We start from the raw sequence: 22,623 nt of genomic DNA, 5'->3' as shown, positions 1-22,623 counted from the left end.
TTCTTCAAAAAAAATAGACTTTAGAGCATACTCTATAAAAAGTTTAATATTTTTTTTGTTTTTTATTCAGTTATTTTATTTTCATCAATGAAATTAATTAAATTTTAAGTTAAGTAAGTTACTAATAAGTATTGGTGTTACTAATAGTCTATTTAAACGTTTAAAATTGTTAGAAGTGAATAAAAAGTTTGGAAAATCCAAATGAGCATGCCTTAAGCGCTCACGTCATACACAAATTATTTAAATCGTCAGAAAAATTATTCTTTTTTTTTATTTGAATTTTCCCGCGAGTAGTATTATCCCCTTTGTAGGTCGAGCTAAAGAAAAATTTTAACAGATGATAAAACAGTTAGTAATTATACCATCATGTATGTATAGTTTCTGCTTGTTTATAGTTATTTCAATCCTGTTTTATGAAAAATAATATAAATGGCTGCCGAAATCGCAGAAAAAGTCACCGAACTGACAGTCGAAAAAAATTAACTGTATCGAAACGGAATTATTTTGACACGCAATTTTGACAAGGGTTTTGACAAACATCCTCAGGAATAAAACAAAAAAAAATTAAATCGCGAAAGTGGTTTTTGACAAAGTTGTAGTGTTGTCAAGCCCATTGCACCCGTGAATACCACGCTCTTATTCACTTTTCATCAGAAAGAACTCGTTTTTTCTGAGAACATTAAAAGGATGTTCATGTATCCTGAAAAAATTTGGGGTACTCAATGACGCGCGCCAAGTACGATAAAAAAATTTTTTCTTAATTTTTAAATTTTCAACAAATTTTTTTCAATTTTTTCAACATTATGACGGTTTCTTGGTATTTTTTTGTATTTAACTTTTTTTTGTATAGAATGAAAATTATTGTAACGAGTCTTATTTTTTTTGCAAAGTGCAGATGTTATTGAGATGAGTTTTATGAACGTGGACGGCGCAATTTTTTACAGTGAAACTGTTTTTGTTCGGATAAATACATTATCATTGGCTTTTGAAAAATCTAGTGGTTCTAGAGGTGGTGATCGTTCCGAGATCGAGATATAATTCAAAACTGTATTTGCTGCAGCATACTTTTCAACGGCAGTTCCATTAGTTTTAGTTGACACGTCATAGTTTTCTTTAGAACAGTCAATCAACTGAAATTCCCGATTGTTCGATGAAGAGTTCACTTGACTTTGAGTACTGCGTGACGATTGAGACTCATCCAAAATCATAGGATTACCAATCACTTCGATGTTAGTTTCAAGTGGACCAGTACTTACTTGCAAAACTGGCAATTTGGATGATTTTATGTTCGACTTAAGGCTTGCAAATAAAGATGGAGTACTTGATAATTCATCTTCAAGACTATTTATTCTTTGAACTTTAGACTTTTTATTATTTTTATTATCTTCTGCAGTTTTTCTTTTAAGCTGTAGTACTTCATTTATGAACAATTTATCGTTAAAGTTACGAATATTACCTTTATCATCGAGTAATATATTATTCAACTTCTCGTAATTAGCTGAAAAACAAATCAAATTATTAATATGAGCATTGGTTAAAAAAAAAAAAAAAATTTTTTCAAGAAAAAAAAGTAGGAAATATAAATTAATTAATTAAAAATTTCATGTCACATAATTATAATTACAGAAAATATTTACAATCTGATGCAAATTTCATAAAAATTCATTTGACACCTTACAGGTTAGAAATATCAACACCCAAATTTAGTAACAAAAATTAATTTAAAAAGAACATAACTTACTGTCAAATGCAATGATTTTTGCATCATGTAATGCAATTTGTTTTGTTTCGAAAGTTTCCCACTTCAACTTTACTATCGAACCGATTGTACAGTTTTTACGGGGTAACTTTGATGCTGGGATGATGTCTTTGCTTCCTTCTTCAACCCACCATATCAAAGTGAATGATTTTTTGGACACAATATTTTCGCCAGTTTGTTTTTTGGGAGGCATTTTTAATAAATTTGATTATGAATTATCTATATTGTAATCAAATGTAAAGTCTGAATATAAACGTAAGATGATGAGCGTCATCACCGATTGTTTACAGAAAAATTGACACCATATTTGCCTAACAAATATTATATTTTATGGTAAATATATATCGAGAGTTATCGGCTATCGATGTTTCGGTAGATAATGCAGTGTTGCGCCGGCGCATACAGCAAATTTTTCTTATGTTGTCATGGCTGAACAGATCGTGTTTATATTAATATATAACTGTGTTATTGAGTAATTAATTTACAAAATTAATATTTTATAAAAACTTAAATCATTTCACGATGAATAATCGAGTCCCGATTCCACGCAAATCTTTCTACCAACTTACGACAAAACAAAAACAGAAAAATTTACAGTTGATGATTAATAATGGTCAGCAGGAAAATTTGAGGTTAAATATAAATGCTCCAAGAGTAGAAATGTTAATACAGGTAAGAATATTTATATTAGTATATTAATTAATCAATTATTAATAAAGCAATTTCTATATTAGATAACTGGAATTTTAGCGGTCATTCATTTATTTTTTTGAAAAAAAAAATCCAATAAAATATAAGTAAGTTTAAAATAAAAAAATGCACATGTACAAAAATAAAAGTTTTCTTATCTCAATTTTTCTGAAATTCTACTTTTTCAATTGATAATTTATTTGTTTATAGTTCGAAAACTGTTGTGTCTTTTACATTCACTCCATCGCAAGGTTAAAAAAAATTCGGAGTGTAGGCAAATTTTTAAAACAGAAAGGTAAATAAACTTTCACTTACGATGACTAAAATTTTCGTTAACTTTTTTTACAATAATATTAATGTGAAGCTATTGATCTCTCGATATAAACGAAAGGCATCAGTTTAAAAGAAAATAAAATTAATCAAATACCTAAACGAATTCTCATTGAGTACAAAAAATGATAACCTGTACTACAAAGATTATTTAGTAATTTACTGAATTTGATCGTTAGCTAAGAACAAACTCGTAACGAGTCTATTAAAAGAGTTTCGTGACACTTGGTAAGATTTGTGGAATTCGATAAAATGCTTAAAAATTTGATACCTAAACTATTGTCATTAGATAAAAAATCTCAATAATCCAAGGAGTGTAATAATTAAAAAATATAATTCTTGCTTTGTGGAAATAAATAAAATATTCATTTAAACGACGAATAATAAATACTAAATTAAAAAATCCATTTTGCTAGGTGCTCATATTAAGATTTACCTTAATTTTATATTGGACATAGAAATAATTTGCATTTGTGTATATTTTCTTATGAATATTGTATTTTTTCAGAATGAATTTGTTGAAGACATGGATGATGAAGAACAAGATAATTTATTTCAAGAAGAAAGAGTTGAAGATATGGAAGAATGATTTCATGAACCGGAAGAAGATGAAATTGAACGTATGGCAGAGCAGATAGTTGATGAAAATGACAGAGAAGAGAGAGCAGAAGAGGAGGAACGAGAAGAACAGGAGGAACAAGTAGAACAAGAAGAACGTGCAGGACAAGAGGAAGAAGGAAGAGTCTTCGACAACGATGACGAAGATGATGATGAGGATGATGATGATGATGATGATGATAATGATGATAATAATAATAATAATGATGATGATAATAATAATAATAATAATAATAATAATAATAATAATAATAATATAAACAATAACCGTCGTAATGTAGAAAATGACTACGATCCACCGTTGTATACAAACTCTCCATTAACTTTGAGTCAAAGTATGTTGTTGATTTTGACTGTGTTTCTTAGTCACAATATTTCTCAATCATGCTTATCAGATATAATCACAATTATTAATATGCATTGTATAGGAGAAAACTTACGGCGTAATAGTTTGTATAAATTTAAAAAATTTTTTATGCTCAAGAACAATCGAGCTCAAACAGTGATAAAACATTATTACTGTTCGCTGTGTTTAAATAGTTTAATTTAAATAGTTTAAATAGTTTTCTGCTCGTGATCTATGTGCTGATTGTCAAGGAATGAAAGGTTATAAAAATTTGTATTTCATCGAACTTTCGATCATTGAACAATTGGCGGAGCTATTAAAAAGGCCTAATTTTTACAATAATTTATAATTACGCTTTCAAAGAAATGAACTCCAATATAACACAATAAGTGATCTCTACGATGGAAACTTATACAAAGAATGGGGAACTGGTGAATTTTTGGCTAATCCAAATAATTTGTCATTCATGTGGTATACAGATGGTGTACCAGTGTTTAAGTCTTCGGGTGTTAGCATATGTCCACTTTATTTAACAATCAATGAGTTACCATACAAAGAAAGAATGAAGAAGGAAAATATGATACTAGCTGGATTATCATTTGGAAAAGTGAAACCAAATATGAACAGTTTTGTTTTCAAACTACGTTCACAATTTGAAACACTCGCGAACGGCCATCAATTTATGCTATCTGATGATCAAATAATTGATGTCAAAGCCATTTTATTGATGGGAACTTGTGATATGGTCGCTAAATGCCAGATGTTAAATATTATTCAGTTTAATGGAGAGTTTGGTTGTCCTGTTTGTAAGGTACCAGGTGAATCTTTTCAATTAGAGTCTGGTGGAACGACTCATGTATATCCTTACACCATGGATTTACCTCTCCGAACATCTCAAGAAGCTGAAGAATATGGAAGAATAGCATTGGAATCGGGTATACCAGTGATGGGCGTAAAGGGCCATGTGCGCTATCGAAGTTTATGCCAGATTTTATTGTTGGGACAGCAATCGACCGAATGCATTGCATAGATGGTGGAGTTGTTAAGAAGCTATTAACACTTTGGTTCGATAGTGCTTATAGTGCCTTTCCTTTCTCCTTATATCACGTAAAAGATTTACTTAACGAGCGTCTTTTGGCTATTAAACCACCCAAATTCATTCATCGTATGCCTCGTTCGACAGAAGAGCTTACTCACTGGAAAGCTTCGGAACTGAAAGCATGGTTTTTTTATTATTCAGTTCCTGTATTGCATGAAGTAATGAGAAATGATTTTTTTAATCATTTATTACGATTGGTTTGTGGCGTATCATTTTTAAGTGCAGATTCGATCTCTAAAAACATGCTGGAGCTTGCTCGAATTTTCCTTGACAAATTCGTTAGAGAATTCCAGGAACTGTACGGACAGCAATTCTGCTCGATTAATATACATCTAGTACAGCATCTTCATGAATGTGTTCGAAACTTAAGACCTTTATGGGGATATCAATGTTATCAGTATGAAGATTTAAATGGACGAATTTTGGAAATTATTAATGGAACAACCCATATCGATTCACAAATCGTTACTGCTCATTTTCAGTTACTCAAGATGGAGAAATATAAAAATCAACTCCCGGATGGTGATGTTCGTGATTTTTGTTTTGGTCAAAAGAAAAAATTGAAAATAAACGAATGAATATTTAATAATTGCTATGCTGTCGGAGCTTAGGAAACGATTATTCATACTGATTTTCCAGTTTTTACATCTGCAATAACTTACACTACGCGATTGTCAAAAAAATCATGCTTGTTGATCATTTTCAAGTAAATAGTGATAGTGACATTAATTGTACTCTTCCTTACCTTCACAGATGTGAAGAATCTGATGATTACATCACAATTCCTGTTTCTTCTTTAGAACACGTTTGTTTCTATATTTTAGTTAACAATTATATTTATTTAGGTCAGCCAATAAATGAAAAAGAGTTGGAGTAAAAATTTTTTTATTGTTTTATTTTTTTTTGCCTGTTTGTCAAGCTTAACAAAATAAAAATTTCTAAGTTTTAAACTCTGTCTCAACCTGATTTTGGATGTATAAGGTTAAAACGGAGTCTAAGAATCCAAACTAAATTTCGTTTTACCCTGACTCTAGGCTAGTTAGGTTGAAACAGAGACTTAATATTCAAATTGAACTCCAATTAACTCTACTTCATCCTTATTTCAGACTAGTTAGGTTGAAACTGGTTTTTAAATCAAAGCGGTAAACGTCCAGATCAAAGGAATCAGTGTACACAAGGGTCAGTGAGGGTTTTAAAATTTTGACTCGGGCCCGCTCTTCAAAACGCACAAGTGCATGGAACATCACTATTGTTACAGCCAATAAGACTTTTCGTTTCAAAGATGAGGTAGATGTGGCCCTCTACAAGTAAAGGTACCTAATTGTCAACCCTTAGTGCATCAGTTCTTTTGAATCTTCCGAAGTATCTACATCGTGGTAATTTGTGCCTTCAACATTACAGTGAATTTCGATAAAAATTCATAGATTTGTTCCCCAGTTAAAATATAAAACCAGGACATTTTTATAAAAATGGCTTCATTTTTTAACATTTTAGAAATTAATCAAGAAGATTTTATAAATTTTGGGTCTGATAATAATCAGTTTATTGCAAGTGAAGAGTTACCGGCAAATCCTATGGTGGAGTTGCAAGTGTATTCGTCGATACCAGAAATCAAATTTTGTGCTGCGGAGGATTTAAATTGTGATCAAAGTAGTGAGAGTTCTTTGAAGAAATCTGCTGATCAACGTAAGGTTCTTGATGTAGAACCACCTACTCGTAAGCAACAGTCATATGGTAGAAAAGGTAAAATTTTTTTAATATTTGCATATTTTTAATTGATTTTTAAAATTTACTGTATTATGAATTTTGAATGAAATAGTAAGTAGAAAAAAAATAATTTCCGAATTATTTAGCATTTTTCTAACTCTGATGCTTGAAAAGTAACGGTATTTCTATTATTAGAATTAAAAATTTAATTTTTTTAAGTGAATCAGAATATTAAGATTTTACTTATGAAATTTTATTCTTTAGTTTTTAATATAATAAATTGAATTTTTTGATGGTAATCAGAATATATAAATTTGACTTGTGAAATTTTATTAAATAAGTAATAATTTTTATTGATTTTTATAGAATTAAATCCAAAACGGAGAGTGAGAACTGTCTTTGCTAACCATCAACTTCTTCAATTGGAGAAAGAATTTATCGCAAATGACAAATACTTGTGTCGTTCGAAAAGAATTGAACTCGCTCGAGATTTGGGTTTGAATGAAAGACAGGTAAGAAAAGTTGATGATTATTGTCTATATAATTTTAATTAAAATTTTTGAAGGAAGAAATCATTCTTAGTTTGAGTTGATTTAACTTGGGTTACAATTCTGTCTGCTGAATTTAAATTAATCAATTTTAAACTAATGTTCTTAGATCAAAATTTCATTTTTTGAATCAAATTAATTTTTGTGATCAGTTTATGCACGGCTATTTAATTAAAAATAAAAATTATTTTTTTCTTAATTAATCTACATTTTCATTTTTAATACTTTTTTTTGCGCACAAAAACATTAATGAGAAAATAATATTTTTTTTACTCCAAATTAATCCCAATAATTATCAAGAAATCCTTATAAAAATATATGTATTAAAAAAAAAAAAAAAAAAAAAAATTAATAAAATTGTAGATGAAATTTGATTGATGTGGTTTTCGAAGTATTTTTTAATAGACATGAGGAACTCGAAGAAGTGTCGTGAATAACTTAATTATTTTGCATCGACTTGAAAAATTCTGAATGAAGAAATCATTCTTAGTTTAAATAAACTTAACTAGGGATCCAATTCTTTCTGTTTGATTTAACTTGGGTTACAATTCTGTCTGCTGAATTTAAATTAATAAATTTTAAGCTAATCTTCTTAGATCAAAATTTTATTTTTTGAATCAAATTAATTTTTGTGATCAGTTCATGTACGGCTATTGAAATAAAAAAAAAAGTTATTTTTTTTTTTTAATTAATCTACATTTTTGTTTCTTATACTTTTTTTGCGCATAAGAAAATTAATGAGAAAATATTTTTTTTTTTAAAATTAATCCCAACAAATTTCAAGAAATCCTTACAAAAGTATATGTATTAATTTTTGGTCAGTCAATCGATAAGTTCACAGTTAAAAATAATAACTATGATGAAATAATTGATATGTAGAACTAATATAATCTTTTTTACAGGTTAAAGTTTGGTTTCAAAATCGTCGTATGAAAGATAAGAAAGCAGCATCAGTCAAAGACGATAAAGACAAGGAGAAGGATTCGAAGACTGCTCTGCCTATCACCGAAATTGAATGCAGAAGGAGACGCATGGATATCAAGAAAGAAAAAACATGCCAGAACAACAGCTTAGTTGCTTCTGTTCCTGTTCCTAGACCTGCTCCAGTTATTTACGGAGAGAATCAAATGCATAACCTCAACTACAGCAGCTACTTATCCAGTGACATCAACCACCATCATCCGAGTAGTTGCAGTTTCAACAATAAAATCAACTACGCCATGATTCAAACTCAGAATCATAACAATTCTTATGGTTCCGACGGGCGCATTGTTGGCAATAGTCATCCCACTGCTACTTATAGCGACTCATACAACTGGAACTATAACTGCAACAACGAATATTTTTCAAACCCCAACGAATACGTAACCGAAGTCAAGGCCAACGACCCATTTTACTCGAATTGCCAAAATGATTACGTTTCTAATAATGATTATAACTATCCACCTAGTTGCAACAATCAGACTGCTGATTTAAATTCAGATTATTCCGGATCATCCCCTCAATCAATCGATTGGAACAGATCCGATAATATATTTTTGAATTACAGTTATTTAACTTCCGCAGTAAATATTTAATTAAAATATTATTAATCGTAGATATTTAATTTTATATAATTAAAAAAAAAAAAAAAAATAATATATTGCATCTTTGTAAGTTTGAACTAATTTAGATTAGTAATTTTGGTTGCAATTGGGTGGAAAACTTGTTATATGGGTCAATCTACTTGTAAATATTACAGTTAGAGTAATAGCTTGACATTTTTTTAAAATTCTTTTTTAATTAAGAAATGTTTGATCTTTGCTTAATTTTCAAGTAATTGAAAATTATTTATTCTAAAAATAATATACTGAAATCAAAATTATCTTAATTCACGGTGAAACAATTTCTAACATAAAAATGATTCAAGAGTGTATAATTATTTTAAGTTGACTAAAAGTTTTTCTAACTTGTTATCCCTTTTTATTTTTATTTAATTCAACTTTTATGAATGTGTTGAAGATATAATATTATATATTAAATTATATAATAACTTATACTGTAATGTTGTGTTCATGCAAATTTTCTTTCAACTATATTATTAATGTAAAAAATTTTCCAACAGAAAATTTTAAACCGTAAATGATCAATAATATAAAAATCATTATTGTTACAGTAAAAAGTAATTAAAAAGATAAAAATTTGCAATTTCCGCATAATTGTAAATAATTTTTGAACAAAGATAAATGTAATTAAATTCTTTCTTATCATATTGTTTTTGTAATTTGTTATAATAATTTACAATATTGTAATTTTTGTATTTGTAAATAATTTTTTTATATTAAGCATTTTATTTATAACTGTTTATTAATTTGTAGTAAATAAATATTGTCATAAAAAAATAATTTTTTGTTTGCTGTCTTTTTTTTTTATTAATAAATTTATGTTGTGTTATTTAAAAACATAAATAGTTTTTATCAATTAATTTTAATTTTTTTTTTAATATTTTAAGTATAATATTTAATTTTAATCATTTAATCTTTTAATTTAAAAAAAAGGGAGTCTCCGTTTTGTAAGTATAACTTAAAAAATATTTAAAATATCTGAAATCTGAAAAAAGATCCTGAAAAAGGAGAAAATTTCAGTAACATAAGTCTAGAATTCTGGAGTCGTAGCTCCATTATTTTTAATTTTAATTTAACGTTGAAAATTGAGCTCCGCGCAGCCGTTCTGGTGCCTAGGCGTCGTCACCAAGCAAAGTATGCAAGACAAAATAATTTTTTTATAACATTCAATATTAATTTAAAACTCTGAATAAATTATATTGTCATCTAGACGCTAGAAGGAATATAACCCCGCAAAAACAAAATTTTTTAGCTTGATTTTTTATTTAAGTTATGTAATTGTTAATTAACTAATTTTTCGTAGACTTGAGTTTTCATCAAATCTCTTATAAAAGTTAAGAAAATATGTCTACAAATTTTTTTCTTTTGGAAGTTCTTGTTATATGAATAATAAACGATACCGCGTAGTAAAATTTTATAACAGTTTTTCATTTGTTGATAATGATTTTTGAATCCAATTTTTTTTTAAAATAACTTTTTCACAAATTTTTTTTTGGTAACAAAATTTAAAAATTTTCAAATGACAGTTAACTTTAATATCGCTTGCAATTTTATTGTAATTGAATTTGTTTTTTGTTTACCCGGGCACTCAGCTGTTTTTTCGCCATTGTACCCGGAGCTCACGAAGGACAATTTCAATTAACTATTGCAATCTACTATTGTTTTTGCGTTTACATGGTGGGGGAGCCATGATTGCTTGGCTATTGCATTCTATGAGGGAATGTTTTATTCATATTGTTTTATTAATATTAATTATTTACTAACAATCTTTAAATTCAGGGTTATTGCTAAGCTCTTCAATTGCTTCTTTTTTTTTTCTGAATAATTTTGTCATTAGTATACTTATCAATGCGTAACATTTTCACACGGTCAAAGAATTTGGGCCATTCTGTAGCAAATCGAGCACCTTTATTTGGATAAAGTTTTTCAAAATCTAGAGAAATCTGTAAAATAGATAGATTTTTAAAATTTTCTAAGATTACACATAAAAAATTAAAATATTATATTAAATCATTACCAACGATTTACTCCGTAAATCATTTAATATATTCCATTCTTGAATAAACTCATGAACGGAATCAAACTTTGAGTTTACTCTTAAATCGAATGTATTCAACCATTTACTTTGGACATCATTCCATGGCTCTCGATTGTTTTTCAACCATTCCAAATCTTCTTGATGGGTAGCTGTGCAAAATTTTTTTATTAGTTATGAAAAAATCTAATGATTTAATAAGTGATAAAATACATGTTATGAACAAAATACTAAAAAGATAAATGAGCATTATTAACTCGGGTAATAATAAATGAATTAATGTTATAATATTTACCCGCAAATTCGTTGTATCTCCGCTGCTTCTCTTCTACTGATGCAGTCACATTTCCTAATTTACGTTTACGGCCTATGCCTGTTGTAAATAAAGTATTTTTTACTTTGTCTACTAATTTCCCTCTCATTGGAATTGCTTTATTAGTAGAAGATGAATGCTTGGGAACCGGAGACATATAATACACTCCTAAAGGCTCTTGAGGAAAATGTACATGAATTTTTTTTATTAATGACAAATAATGGTGTTCTTTCATCATGCTGTGTCAAAGAAAATAAAATGTTTACATTATTAGAGATAATCATGATCTGCCATTGAGTCAAAAATTAATAAACAGAATACATGAACGAAAATATTATTGACATAATGAGAAAATGAGACAAACAATGACTGCTTATTTTAAAAAATAAGAAGTTTCTATTCACATTCAAATAACTCCACGCCACGTGAACGTTAGAGTCTTAGATTCACGCTGCGTGGATTTATCAGGACTTTTTTGAGTGCGAGTGGACATATTTTAAAAAATAATATGAATCTGTCCTGAAAAATAATATTAATTTACTTATAGTATGACGAATACTAAGCAAGTGGTTGCTGTATACTTACTTAGTTTGCAGCCAAGGAAATAACCCGCAGATAAGTACTTTAACTAGCAATTGCTGATTAGCAGGTGATAATATTTGTGTGGCTTGATAGTCCCGTAATACATTACATCCTTCAGGTGATTCCGTCAATAGCTTTCCTAAATCCAATTCAGGAAAGTAGTCTGGGATTTCTGAAAGACTTTGGACATTATTTGGCAGTACCCTCACCGCTGCGTCGTTATCATCAGTTGGATCTGATTCTTGTTCATCCTAAGAATTTTATATACACTAGTCACAAAAATTAAGGGATATAAAAAAAATTCCAAATTTTTTGGTGATTTTCAGCGAGCTGTAACTCCGAGGAAAATGATCGCACAGAAAAAAAAAAAAGCAAATTGTAGCTCCAAGTGTCTAGTTTTTAGATATGACCATGAAAATTTTTTGTCATCGTCAGGTCTGGAGAAATCCTAAGAAAACTACTGAAAAAAATTTTTCGAAATTTTTTTCGTCTTAAAAAGGTCTACGGGCTTCAAAAAAATTTTTTCGATTGTTTCGTTTAAAAGCTCTTTTAGTAAATTTAATACCCTTTAATTTGACGTAATCAAAAGCCTGTACGATAATTTGCCGCGGAGTTATCGTCAATCAAAGCAAAAAGTTTTTTTGACTTTGGAAATCAATAACTCTGGAAATAATGACCGTATAGGAAATCGAAGGAGGGTTTTGAAAACTACACAATATTCTTTATAAGGGAACGTAAACCGCTTTTGAAGAAAAAATTTTTTTGAATTGAAAACTCGGACTGAAAAAAGACAAAAATTCGCATAATTAAGGATATTTGGATAACTTGGTATAACTTTGGATAAAATGGATGAACGAAGGATATCGTTGGTAATTTTTTAACTTCAAAGTGTCCCCTAAAATCCCTAAGAAATTCAAAGCGCTGCGATTTTTTGTTCATAGTGCCCAGAAGCTTCAAATTCTGTGTTTTCGCAAAAATCACCATTATGAGCAATTTTGTGATTTTTATTCATTTTTCCATTGAAAAAAATTTTTTTTTTTCAAAATTCTTTATTTTTCGATCAAAGAGATTGATTTTTCAAGAAATTTGAAAAAAAAAAAAAAAAAAATTTTCAATTTTTTTCGAAATTTTTTTTATCAAAAATTTTTAAAAAAAATTTTTTTTTTTTTATCGTCTTCAGAATGCTTCACTATTGTCAAAAAAAATTAACTCAATTTTTTCTGTCCGCTACAACTGCCTTAGTTTTAAATCTCATTTTAAAAATTCAATAAAAACAAATTGATATACCCCCCGCGGAGTTCGGCTTTTCCTCACACAAAACTTGAATTTTACGTTTTCTTTTTAGCCTAAATTCCTTACGTGAATTTTATGTAAGCTTTTCTTTGATAAGCACCTTTTGATATGCCTCGTCGACATTTAGCTGCCACAGATGTGGCTCGCATTGTTACCCTCCTTCAAGAGGGCTACAGTCAGGTGGAAGTAGCAGCTTCTATGGGAGTGAGCCAGTCCGTTATCAGTCGGGCCTATGCCCGATTTAACGCGACTCAAAGTTACGATCGTCGTCCGGGTCAAGGTAGACTACGAATCACTACCGAGCGTGATGATCGAGCTATCATTCGAGATGTTCGTCGAAACCCTACTGCGCATGCCCACACGATCGCTCATCAATTTCGCAATCGTCGACAACGTCCTCCCCAACAACACATATCGGCATCGACGGTTCGAAATCGCTTTCGAGAGCAAGGACTACGCGCTAGACGCGCAAATCGCGTGCCTATGCTCACTCCACGACATCGCCGAGCCCGATTGGCCTATGCTCATGATCATCACCATTGGGGTCGTAGACAGTGGACCAGTGTATTATGGACTGACGAATCTCGATTTTGTCTTCATGGCAGCGATAGACGATCTCTCGTTTGGCGCCGTCGTGGAGAACGAGATCGGGATGGTTTTACGAGACCAGTTACAGCTTTCAATGGTGGATCAGTCATGGTGTGGGCAGGCGTGTCCTTCAATACCAGAACCCCGTTGGTCATCGTTCGTGGGACGTTGACTGCCGATAGGTACGTCGACGAAATTCTGGAGCCACACGTCCTGCCTATGCGCACACGCATGGGGGCAAGACGGTTCATTTTGATGCAGGATAATGCTCGTCCTCACACTGCAGTTCGTACGCGAACTTTTCTCCGCGCCAACAACGTAACAACGCTTAATCATCCAGCGATGAGTCCTGATTTGAACCCAATTGAGCATGTTTGGGACATGCTTGGGCGTCGATTGCGGCGAGACTATCCGCAACTGCACAATCTTCATCAGTTGACTCAAGCGTTGTTCCGTTGTTGGCAAGGAATTTCGCAACGTGATATTCGACGATGCATCAACATGCAAGAGCGTTTACGAGCTGTGATTCGGAACAGAGGTGGCAATACACGGTACTGAGCAGTTACTGCCGTGCGTACAGAGGTCATTCGGCAGCTGCAAACAGACAAACACGCAGACAAAGACACACACACACACACACACACACACACACACACACACACACACACACACACACACACACACACACACACGTGTGTGTGAGAAGCATAAATCCGACCGAGCAACCTCCACGTGGTACGCTTTGAGTAACGCTAATGCCGGCGGTAAAACAACAGTCGAAAAAAATTGAGAAAATTTCGAAAAAAATTTTCGAAAAAAATTGAAATTTTTTTTTTTTCAAATTTCTTGAAAAATCAATCTCTTTGATCGAAAAAATAAAGAATTTTGAAAAAAAAATTTTTTTCAATGGAAAAATGAATAAAAATCACAAAATTGCTCATAATGGTGATTTTTGCGAAAACACAGAATTTGAAGCTTCTGGGCACTATGAACAAAAAATCGCAGCGCTTTGAATTTCTTAGGGATTTTAGGGGACACTTTGAAGTTAAAAATTACCAACGATATCCTTCGTTTATCCATTTTATCCAAAGTTATACCAAGTTATCCAAATATCCTTAATTATGCGAATTTTTGTCTTTTTTCAGTCCGAGTTTTCAATTCAAAAAAATTTTTTCTTCAAAAGCGGTTTACGTTCCCTTATAAAGAATATTGTGTAGTTTTCAAAACCCTCCTTCGATTTCCTATACGGTCATTATTTCCAGAGTTATTGATTTCCAAAGTCAAAAAAACTTTTTGCTTTGATTGACGATAACTCCGCGGCAAATTATCGTACAGGCTTTTGATTACGTCAAATTAAAGGGTATTAAATTTACTAAAAGAGCTTTTAAACGAAACAATCGAAAAAATTTTTTTGAAGCCCGTAGACCTTTTTTAAGACGAAAAAAAATTTCGAAAAATTTTTTTTCAGTAGTTTTCTTAGGATTTCTCCAGACCTGACGATGACAAAAAATTTTCATGGTCATATCTAAAAACTAGACACTTGGAGCTACAATTTGCTTTTTTTTTTTTTCTGTGCGATCATTTTCCTCGGAGTTACAGCTCGCTGAAAATCACCAAAAAATTTGGAATTTTTTTTATATCCCTTAATTTTTGTGACTAGTGTATTATAGATATAAAATTAATAAATGTACTATAAAATTCTTAAAGAGGTATGTTAAATTATAAAAATAACTTACGTTAGCTTCAAGATATTCTTTGATTTTCTTTTTCAAAAGTACTCTAGTAGCCAAATGAGGACACAGTTCTTTCAAGTTTGCAGCCGTTAACTCGTACAATAAATCAATTGTTATCCCGTTGTCTAAAGTGTAACAAAAAGTGAGGATAAAGTCTACATATACAACGAAAGCTTTAATTAATACAGTGAAATATATATGTTATTGGTTTGTTAAAATATTTTCAAAATAGATAATTATTATTTTTGAAGTTGTGTGAAAATGAATGCACATGTCTAATAACATGTATCCTTAGACAACCACTACAAAGAACAAAAATTAATTTTAATCAAGAGAATAATTTTTACACCAAGAAAATAATTTTGAAAAGTTTCAGTGTCTTGGATCGAAACGAAAAAATTTTGGATCAAGTTAAATTTACTAAAACCAAAAATAATTTCTTAGTTGCAGAATTTTTCTATTAAAATCAAGAAGATAAATTTTTCAAAATTTTTTACTTGATTCAAATAAGTTATCTTTTCTGTGTATGATCGAGATACTTTTAAATATAAAAAAAGGAAATGTACAAAGCACCAGAGATATTTCAATTAACATACATTTGAAAATTTTAATGCTTTTTTTATACAACCAAATTCTCAAATGCCCCTGAATAAAAGAAAGTATTGAGACAAAGGAAAAAGTATTGAATTGACTAGAAGATCAATACTTTTCAATATTTTTTTCTTTGTCTCAATACTTTTTTTTTATCAGGGGCACCATTCATGAAAAATTTCAAAAGATGTGGTTTATTTTTTTAAGAAAATTAGAAATAGACGAATATTTACTGGTTTCTGCATTATAAATTAAAACTAAGTGTTATTTGCAGAGTTCATTAATTACTGAAACTTGTTAAACCTATTATTAACTTCAAAATTTTTTGAATATTAGATTGTCATTAATAACTTCACAGTAAATTAATAAAATATAAAATAAACAAACATTAAAAATAACTTCTTGAGTACAAATATTACCATTGAATGTTTTGATCACGTCTTCAGAAATCTTCCATTCGTTCAATAAGCCAGTCAATGTTTGTGGCTCTGGATCTTCTGTCATTTTCAGTATTCTTAACCTAGCATTTGACGTAACGAAAAAAATACACCGCTTAATTATTTTTTAGAATTCAAAAATTTGTTCAGACAGTCATAATTAAAACATTTTATTTTCAATTGATAATAAAAGTATTGTAGTAAATGACGTCCGTGAAAAAATGATAATCAAAATGCAACAATAAATTACAATATTGAATGACAATGGTGAACACTTGAGATGTAAAGTTAGTTTAGCATAAGAATAAGTGTAACTAAGAGTTTCAAAACATGGAGGACAATTTTTTTTTTCGCTGGGACGATTTTCCTACATTATCAACAGTAACTGTACTCAAATAATAGTTATGCTCAACAGTTGTGTTCAGCCCATTGCATATTGGATCTTTCTTCAATAAGTCGTATTTTATATTTTTCCTAAATTAAAATTACATATTTTAGGTTGTATATAAATAGTGCTGAGATATAGAGTGATTATTAGTTGTAAAGTTTAAAACCAACTGTACGTGGAATTACTTAAACTCTAGACTTGTAATTGACCAGTGGCACTTGTTTTGTATAAACTTTTTTGACGATAAATGCTAGGTTAAAAATATCAACGATGGACATCGATCTTCATCCAGAGTCTGAAACATTAGTTAGCTTGTTCAAGAAATGGAATGTTCCTGAGGATGTAATCAATAATTTCATTGGTAGTATCTGCAAGAATTACATTTATTTAGTTAATTTTTTAAAACATGGTATGACAATTTATAAACCAACAATGTAGATAATAAAATAATTAATTTATATTAAATATAATACAACATATGAGATTTTTACTAATATATTATTATTTTTCGGCAAGTTTCAATTATTTTTAAATATTAGAATTTTTAAGGTTACTTATCATAAGTAAAATGACCTTTACTTGAGTATTAGAGTTATTTTTAATTTTTTTTACCAATTAAAAGATGTAGCTAAGTTAATATTTTACTATTGGCATGTATTAAATTAATCGTATTATATAAATTGTAATTTTTTGTATTGAAAATATTAACGATTGAATGAATTAAATTTAACGAAGCTTCCCTGATTAAAAGCAAGTTTTGAAAAAGTATTGAATTAGACAAATTGTATATATGTGTATACATACAATATTAATATACAGTTGCATATGTTCAATACTTTTTTTTAATCAGGGTAATTTTAATTTTTTATATGCATGGGTTTTTTAATTTTTTTTATTTTTCAGATCGTGGAATAACTATAAACTTAATGTACGAGCTGAGTGCTGAAAATCTCAAAGAGTTGTGTCCGCATTTAGGGACAAGATTAATTTAAAAAAAAAAAATTAATGAACATTTTGTAAGTCACGTAAATAACTGATTATTTATTTTATTTTACAAGAGATTCAATAGTACATTGATTGATTTCATTTATGTTGAATAATTTTTAGGATCAATATGGATCAGCCAATGACACCAACGTTTTGACTCACGAAACATTGTCTTATCAATCATTGCATCATCAAGAAAATTCATCAAGTTTAATCTGTCCTTCATGCCATCAAACTCAAGCAAGTTTTCAAAAATATCTGTCACACACAACAGAAGCTCATCGTAATAGATTTTCTTGCCCTGTTGAACATTGTTTTCGTACTTACCATACTAAGTATAGTTTGGAATATCATTTTAATCATAGCCATCAAATCATTATACCTACCGTAGAAAATCAAATCCAAGTGGAAAGTCTTTCTGAACAAACTAACAATGTATTTGATACAAATTCCGAAAACTCAATGTTAAATACTGCAAAAATTCGCTTTAATTCAACTGCTCTAAATCAAAATAGCATTGATTCAGACTTTGTTAACCCTGAAACTGTAAAGGGTTCAACTAAATCAAGTAGTGGTGATAATAATTATTTTTCTTATATCGAACAATTTATAGCTCAAATGTATGACTTTTTAAGTATGCCACGATCATTAATTCAAAATTTATTAAAAATCGTAGAGTCACTTTTCTCAAATTTTTTCTCTGATATGTTAAATTTATTTAACAATGAAGAATTGACGCTTGCTAATTTAAAAATTGAACTAACTTTAATATACTCGAAAATTAAAAACGCTTTTACAGATCTTGACAGTGAATATAAACGAATTCAGCACTATGAAAAATCAAAATTTTATGTAAAACCTGTTGTTGAAGTAGCTGGGACTATTCAAAAAGAAAAAAAAGTCGGGGATAAAAAAATTATTGGATTAAAAGAAATCAAACTTACTATGATTCGACCTCAGGATTCTTTAAAATTATTTTTAGAACTTCCTGGAGTATTTAAAACTATTTTTAACTATCAAAACCAGTTAATTGAAGAAAGTAAAAATAGCCCAAGAACAGTATTCCGCAACATTGTGCAAGGATCTTTATGGAAGAGTTTAATTGAAAAACATGATAAAAAAGATATAATTTTGCCATTAACAATGTTCTTTGATGACTTGGAAACTGGAAATCCTCTTGGTAGCCATGCAGGAGTTAATAAATTAGGTGCTGTTTATATTTCAATACCTACTATACCACCAAATTTATCAAGCAGATTAGAAAATATTCTTCTAACACTTTTATTTTATTCAAAGCATCGCTCTGTTTTGGGTAATGAAGCCGTTTTTAAGAAACTTATTTCAGATTTTAAGGACCTTGAAGAAACTGGTATAAAAATATGTGTTAACAACAAAGAAATAAATGTCAAATTTATAGTGGTTACATTTGCAGGAGACAATTTGGGCTTTAATAGCATTTTAGGTTTTTTCGAAAGCTTCAAAGCAACATATTTTTGCAGAATTTGTCTTACAAAAAAATCTGATAGTGAAGCTGGAGTTACTGAAGATAATACTATAATAAGAAAAAAAGAAGATTACGACAAACATATAAAAGAAACAATAAACATCAAAGAACTTTGTGTGTGGCATAACCTTCCTAATTTTCATGCATATGAAAACTGGTCCTTCGACGTCATGCATGATCTTATGGAGGGTATCGACAGATACTCTATGGCATTAATAATAGACAATTTTATACAATTAAATTTCTTTTCTCTTGAACAACTTAATTCAAGAATTAAATGTTTTTTATACGGTGACTTAGAAACTGTTCCACCATCAATTATTGACAGCCATTTAAAAAATAAATATGTCGTCATGTCTGCATCTGAAATGTTGAGCCTCGTTAGAAATTTTTGTTTTATCGTAGGTGATTTAGTACCTAGAAATCATGAAATTTGGCAATATTATATCTCTTTATTAGAAATAAATGAAATACTTACGTCACAAACTTTTACGCAAGAATTATTGGAATATTTAGAAAATATAATCACTGAACATCACATACAATTTCAAAAATTATTTGGAGAGAAATTGAAACCAAAACACCACTTTCTTTTACACTATGCTCGAATTATCAAAAAGATTGGACCACCAATTTTGGTGAGTTCTTTTAAATTTGAATCGAAACATCGGGATATTTCACGCGTATGTAATTCAATTACTTGCAGAAAACAATTACCTTTATCCGTATCCATCAGATGTCAACTTAAATCTTGCTTCAGATATTGCAGCAGGAGAGGCTTTTATAATTCAGTCGATTATAGCAAATATGTACGGAATTGCAATAAAACTGAATCATGCTATTCTGTTGACTGGTATCAAATAAATGGTATAAAATATAAAATAGGAACAGCAATATTATATGAATTCAATGATTGTAATGAGCCAGTATTTGGACAAATTAATGATATAAAAGTCGATAAGAAAGATGACATAGTAGTTACATTTAATTGTACGATACTTGAAGCAATTGAGTATGATGCACATTTTTATTCTTACATTGTAGTAAAAATGCCAAAGCTACAATCAATTTTAATTAATGAGTGCAATTCTCAATCGTTAATAATAAGAAACATTAATGAAAATTTGTATATTAGTATAAATAAACTGTAAAACCAATTATAAACATACTACTTATATCATTAACTGTTTATTAATATTGTAATTAAAAAAAAAAAAAAAAAATTCATTCATAAATATGGTAATTGTATTATTTTAATAATTTCAATTTTCAGCTTTTTAAATAAAAAAAAAAAAAAAAAAATTATCCTACTAAGAAAAAATAATTTGTTACTCGAAAAAAATTAACTTTTTTATTCGAGTAAAATTATATTAATACTAACTTTAGTTCGAAAAAGTGGCGTGTTCGGCGTGAAGACGCTAGTATCTCAAACAAATTGAAAGATTTTCTTGAAACGAGACTATGACGTTATTAGTTGAAGGAAAAAAAATTTTCAGTTCAAGTGAATCATTTTTTTTAGAGTAAGATGAAAAAATAATTTAAATCAAGAACTGGATTTTGAAGAAAATATTTTTCTTGACTCAAGTTACTTTTTTTTTCTGTGTAGTTATATATCATTTTCGTATAGTTACACTGATAGAAGGATTTGTTTATATTTAATGAGCTTTATTAACTGTTAATAAGTGATTTTTTAACATCATGAGATTTAATAAATATTTATTACCAGTTAATAAATTATTTATTAAATACGATTTATTGAATGTTAATAAGTATTTTTTAACAGTTAACAAATATTTATTTAAAATCAAAAGATAAAATAGCAATTTCCTTTTAACATTTTTTATAGCCCGATAGCTAAAATACATGATAATAATTCAAATCACTAAATAAATTGACGTTTTTACACGCTTTTTGTTAGCTTCACCTATATGTTTATAACCGAATCCTTTGGGTGTGATTTTAACTCGTTTTAAACGGCCAGATTTCGTTCAAACTTTGTAGATTTATCGGGGACCGATGACAATACACTAATTTGATAAAATTATTCCATTTTTAAATATGCAAAATAAGAGTTTTGTTGATTTATAGAATTTTTATCTATAATCGATAAGGCAAGAATTTTAATTTTTTTATTAATTTTTCTCTTGAAAATGCACTCGGTTGGTGTCAACTTGTTCACCAAGTTGTCAGCAAAAACTACTGAATTTTTTTCACATCAAGTTAACGACAAGTTTCTCAAGAAATTGGGCGACAAATTGCGGCAGTAAATTGGTCTTCTTTTTCTCAGAAACTTGTAGACAACTTGATGCCAACAATTACAAATTCAGAACTTGACCGCACATTGTCACTAAGTTGGTGGCAACTATCTGACACCAACTTTGTTGGTTTGAAACTCTGGCTATCAGGGTAATATTAACAACTTTTCGAACACCAAAGAGAATTTTTAATTCAACAAAACAAATAATAGTTTTAAAAAACACGCTTTTTATAGAAAACCAAACTAAAAAATAGAAAATAAATTTGAATTAAGAATAGTGTTAAAAATTTCAATAAATATGCAAATAATTTGTAAAGATGATTTTCATCATTCCGAGGCCGAAAGTTCGTTTTTCTTCTGTTTTCTTACATGAAGAAAGTTACTCATTTCAGACTGTTCAGAATTAGTGACAGTTTCAATTATTGTATTTTTTTGTTTTAGTTTTCCTCCCGTGACATTACTGTCAACACTATTATATACGCGGCAATAAAATTATAATTTAATTATATGTGTAGTTAAAAGTAATAATATTTGTTCACTTATATAAACAGAATAATTAAATAAAATATTAAATACAATAATATGATAAAAAATTAAAATTATTTATATAAATTTAAAGTTTTTTGTAATTTTTACGAGAATTTAAATAAAAATATCACTTAATAAACAAACTTGTGCATAAAAAAAATAAATTATGAGTTCATCGGAGTGTTCATCTGAAGAGTCTGAAGCTGAAGAAGTGCGACGAAATATTGCTGCGGAAGCTGCTGAAATTATCTAAAATTTAGCACCCTCAAAATCTGTGCAACGCTAGAGAAATTGCTACGATCAATTTATCAGTTGGAAGGCTTCAAATCGTATTAATTTAATCAATGAAGATGTTTTATTAGTATATTTTAAAGATTTATTTAAAACCTTGGCACCCCCGACAATTTAGAGTCGCTGGTCGATGCTGAGAACCATGATTAGTATTAATCATAGCATCGAGATTAAAAATTACAATAGATTGAAGATTTTTTTTTTTTAACTTTTCATTTGTTTTTAGCGACTGCCCCCCCCGCCGGGGCTCCGCCCCTAGACCCCATCGAGATTCTATCCCTAGATCTCAATATTAATTTAAGATTTACTTCAATAAGTATGTTATATAAAAAATATTGAACTTTATGTAAATTTATATATTTATTTTAACCTCATTTGTCTTTATTTATTTTGTA

The 22,623-nt window shown here is 29.2% G+C and overlaps 4 protein-coding genes and 1 pseudogene across 8 annotated transcripts; 3 read left to right on the top strand and 2 right to left on the bottom strand.

Annotated features, from left to right (window-relative positions):
- Nucleotides 1–201: 201 nt before the first annotated feature.
- LOC141525713 (uncharacterized) lies at nucleotides 202–1,952 on the bottom strand. Its single transcript, XM_074240277.1, has 2 exons — nucleotides 1,742–1,952; nucleotides 202–1,498 (listed from the first exon to the last, which is right to left on the bottom strand). Exons 1-2 carry the CDS (start codon nucleotides 1,950–1,952, stop codon nucleotides 939–941), a joined length of 771 nt encoding a protein of 256 aa, XP_074096378.1. The 3' UTR covers nucleotides 202–938.
- Nucleotides 1,953–3,401: 1,449 nt separating this feature from the next.
- On the top strand, nucleotides 3,402–5,453 carry LOC141525712 (uncharacterized; annotated as a pseudogene).
- A 336-nt stretch (nucleotides 5,454–5,789) lies between these two features.
- Nucleotides 5,790–8,939, top strand: LOC141525817 (uncharacterized). Of its 2 annotated transcripts, XM_074240461.1 has the most exons (4): nucleotides 5,790–6,155; nucleotides 6,337–6,585; nucleotides 6,916–7,061; nucleotides 8,000–8,939. In XM_074240461.1, exons 1-4 carry the CDS (start codon nucleotides 6,134–6,136, stop codon nucleotides 8,672–8,674), a joined length of 1,092 nt encoding a protein of 363 aa, XP_074096562.1. In that variant the 5' UTR covers nucleotides 5,790–6,133; the 3' UTR covers nucleotides 8,675–8,939. The 2 variants fall into 2 exon arrangements, with proteins under 2 accessions (XP_074096562.1, XP_074096561.1); XM_074240460.1 differs by having other exon boundaries at nucleotides 5,790–6,585.
- A 1,553-nt stretch (nucleotides 8,940–10,492) lies between these two features.
- LOC141525815 (uncharacterized) lies at nucleotides 10,493–16,502 on the bottom strand. Its single transcript, XM_074240457.1, has 6 exons — nucleotides 16,256–16,502; nucleotides 15,249–15,370; nucleotides 11,635–11,882; nucleotides 11,032–11,288; nucleotides 10,719–10,888; nucleotides 10,493–10,644 (listed from the first exon to the last, which is right to left on the bottom strand). The coding sequence occupies exons 1-6, from the start codon at nucleotides 16,338–16,340 to the stop codon at nucleotides 10,498–10,500; spliced, it is 1,029 nt and encodes a 342-aa protein (XP_074096558.1). The 5' UTR covers nucleotides 16,341–16,502; the 3' UTR covers nucleotides 10,493–10,497.
- A 194-nt stretch (nucleotides 16,503–16,696) lies between these two features.
- Nucleotides 16,697–20,320, top strand: LOC141525814 (uncharacterized). Of its 4 annotated transcripts, none has more exons than XM_074240455.1 (3): nucleotides 16,697–17,070; nucleotides 17,565–17,677; nucleotides 17,769–18,499. In XM_074240455.1, exons 1-2 carry the CDS (start codon nucleotides 16,932–16,934, stop codon nucleotides 17,651–17,653), a joined length of 228 nt encoding a protein of 75 aa, XP_074096556.1. In that variant the 5' UTR covers nucleotides 16,697–16,931; the 3' UTR covers nucleotides 17,654–17,677; nucleotides 17,769–18,499. The 4 variants fall into 4 exon arrangements, with proteins under 4 accessions (XP_074096556.1, XP_074096557.1, XP_074096554.1 ...); XM_074240456.1 differs by having other exon boundaries at nucleotides 16,722–17,022; XM_074240453.1 differs by having other exon boundaries at nucleotides 16,732–17,022; nucleotides 17,769–20,320.
- The last annotated feature ends 2,303 nt before the right edge of the window (nucleotides 20,321–22,623 follow it).

Source organism: Cotesia typhae, unplaced genomic scaffold (genome assembly GCF_013202065.1).
Source record: "Cotesia typhae breed Kobodo isofemale line unplaced genomic scaffold, CoteBio_Ctyphae contig_27, whole genome shotgun sequence".
NCBI lineage: Eukaryota > Metazoa > Arthropoda > Insecta > Hymenoptera > Braconidae > Cotesia > Cotesia typhae.
This window is presented reverse-complemented; position numbering and strand designations above follow the sequence as displayed.

Excerpts from the sequence above, each read along its gene's own strand:
- LOC141525817 (XM_074240460.1), top strand. The coding sequence starts at position 6,312 with ATGGCTTCATTTTTTAACATTTTAGAAATTAATCAAGAAGATTTTATA. Across the intron at positions 6,586-6,915 it reads ACAGTCATATGGTAGAAAAG|AATTAAATCCAAAACGGAGA; the intron begins GTAAAATTTTTT and ends TGATTTTTATAG. Across the intron at positions 7,062-7,999 it reads TGGGTTTGAATGAAAGACAG|GTTAAAGTTTGGTTTCAAAA; the intron begins GTAAGAAAAGTT and ends TCTTTTTTACAG.
- LOC141525814 (XM_074240453.1), top strand. The coding sequence starts at position 18,111 with ATGTTAAATACTGCAAAAATTCGCTTTAATTCAACTGCTCTAAATCAA.
- LOC141525815 (XM_074240457.1), bottom strand. The coding sequence starts at position 16,340 with ATGACAGAAGATCCAGAGCCACAAACATTGACTGGCTTATTGAACGAA. Across the intron at positions 11,289-11,634 it reads TTTCCTTGGCTGCAAACTAA|CATGATGAAAGAACACCATT; the intron begins GTAAGTATACAG and ends TCTTTGACACAG. Across the intron at positions 10,889-11,031 it reads GAGATACAACGAATTTGCGG|CTACCCATCAAGAAGATTTG; the intron begins GTAAATATTATA and ends AATTTTGCACAG.
- LOC141525713 (XM_074240277.1), bottom strand. The coding sequence starts at position 1,952 with ATGCCTCCCAAAAAACAAACTGGCGAAAATATTGTGTCCAAAAAATCA. Across the intron at positions 1,499-1,741 it reads AAAAATCATTGCATTTGACA|CTAATTACGAGAAGTTGAAT; the intron begins GTAAGTTATGTT and ends TTTGTTTTTCAG.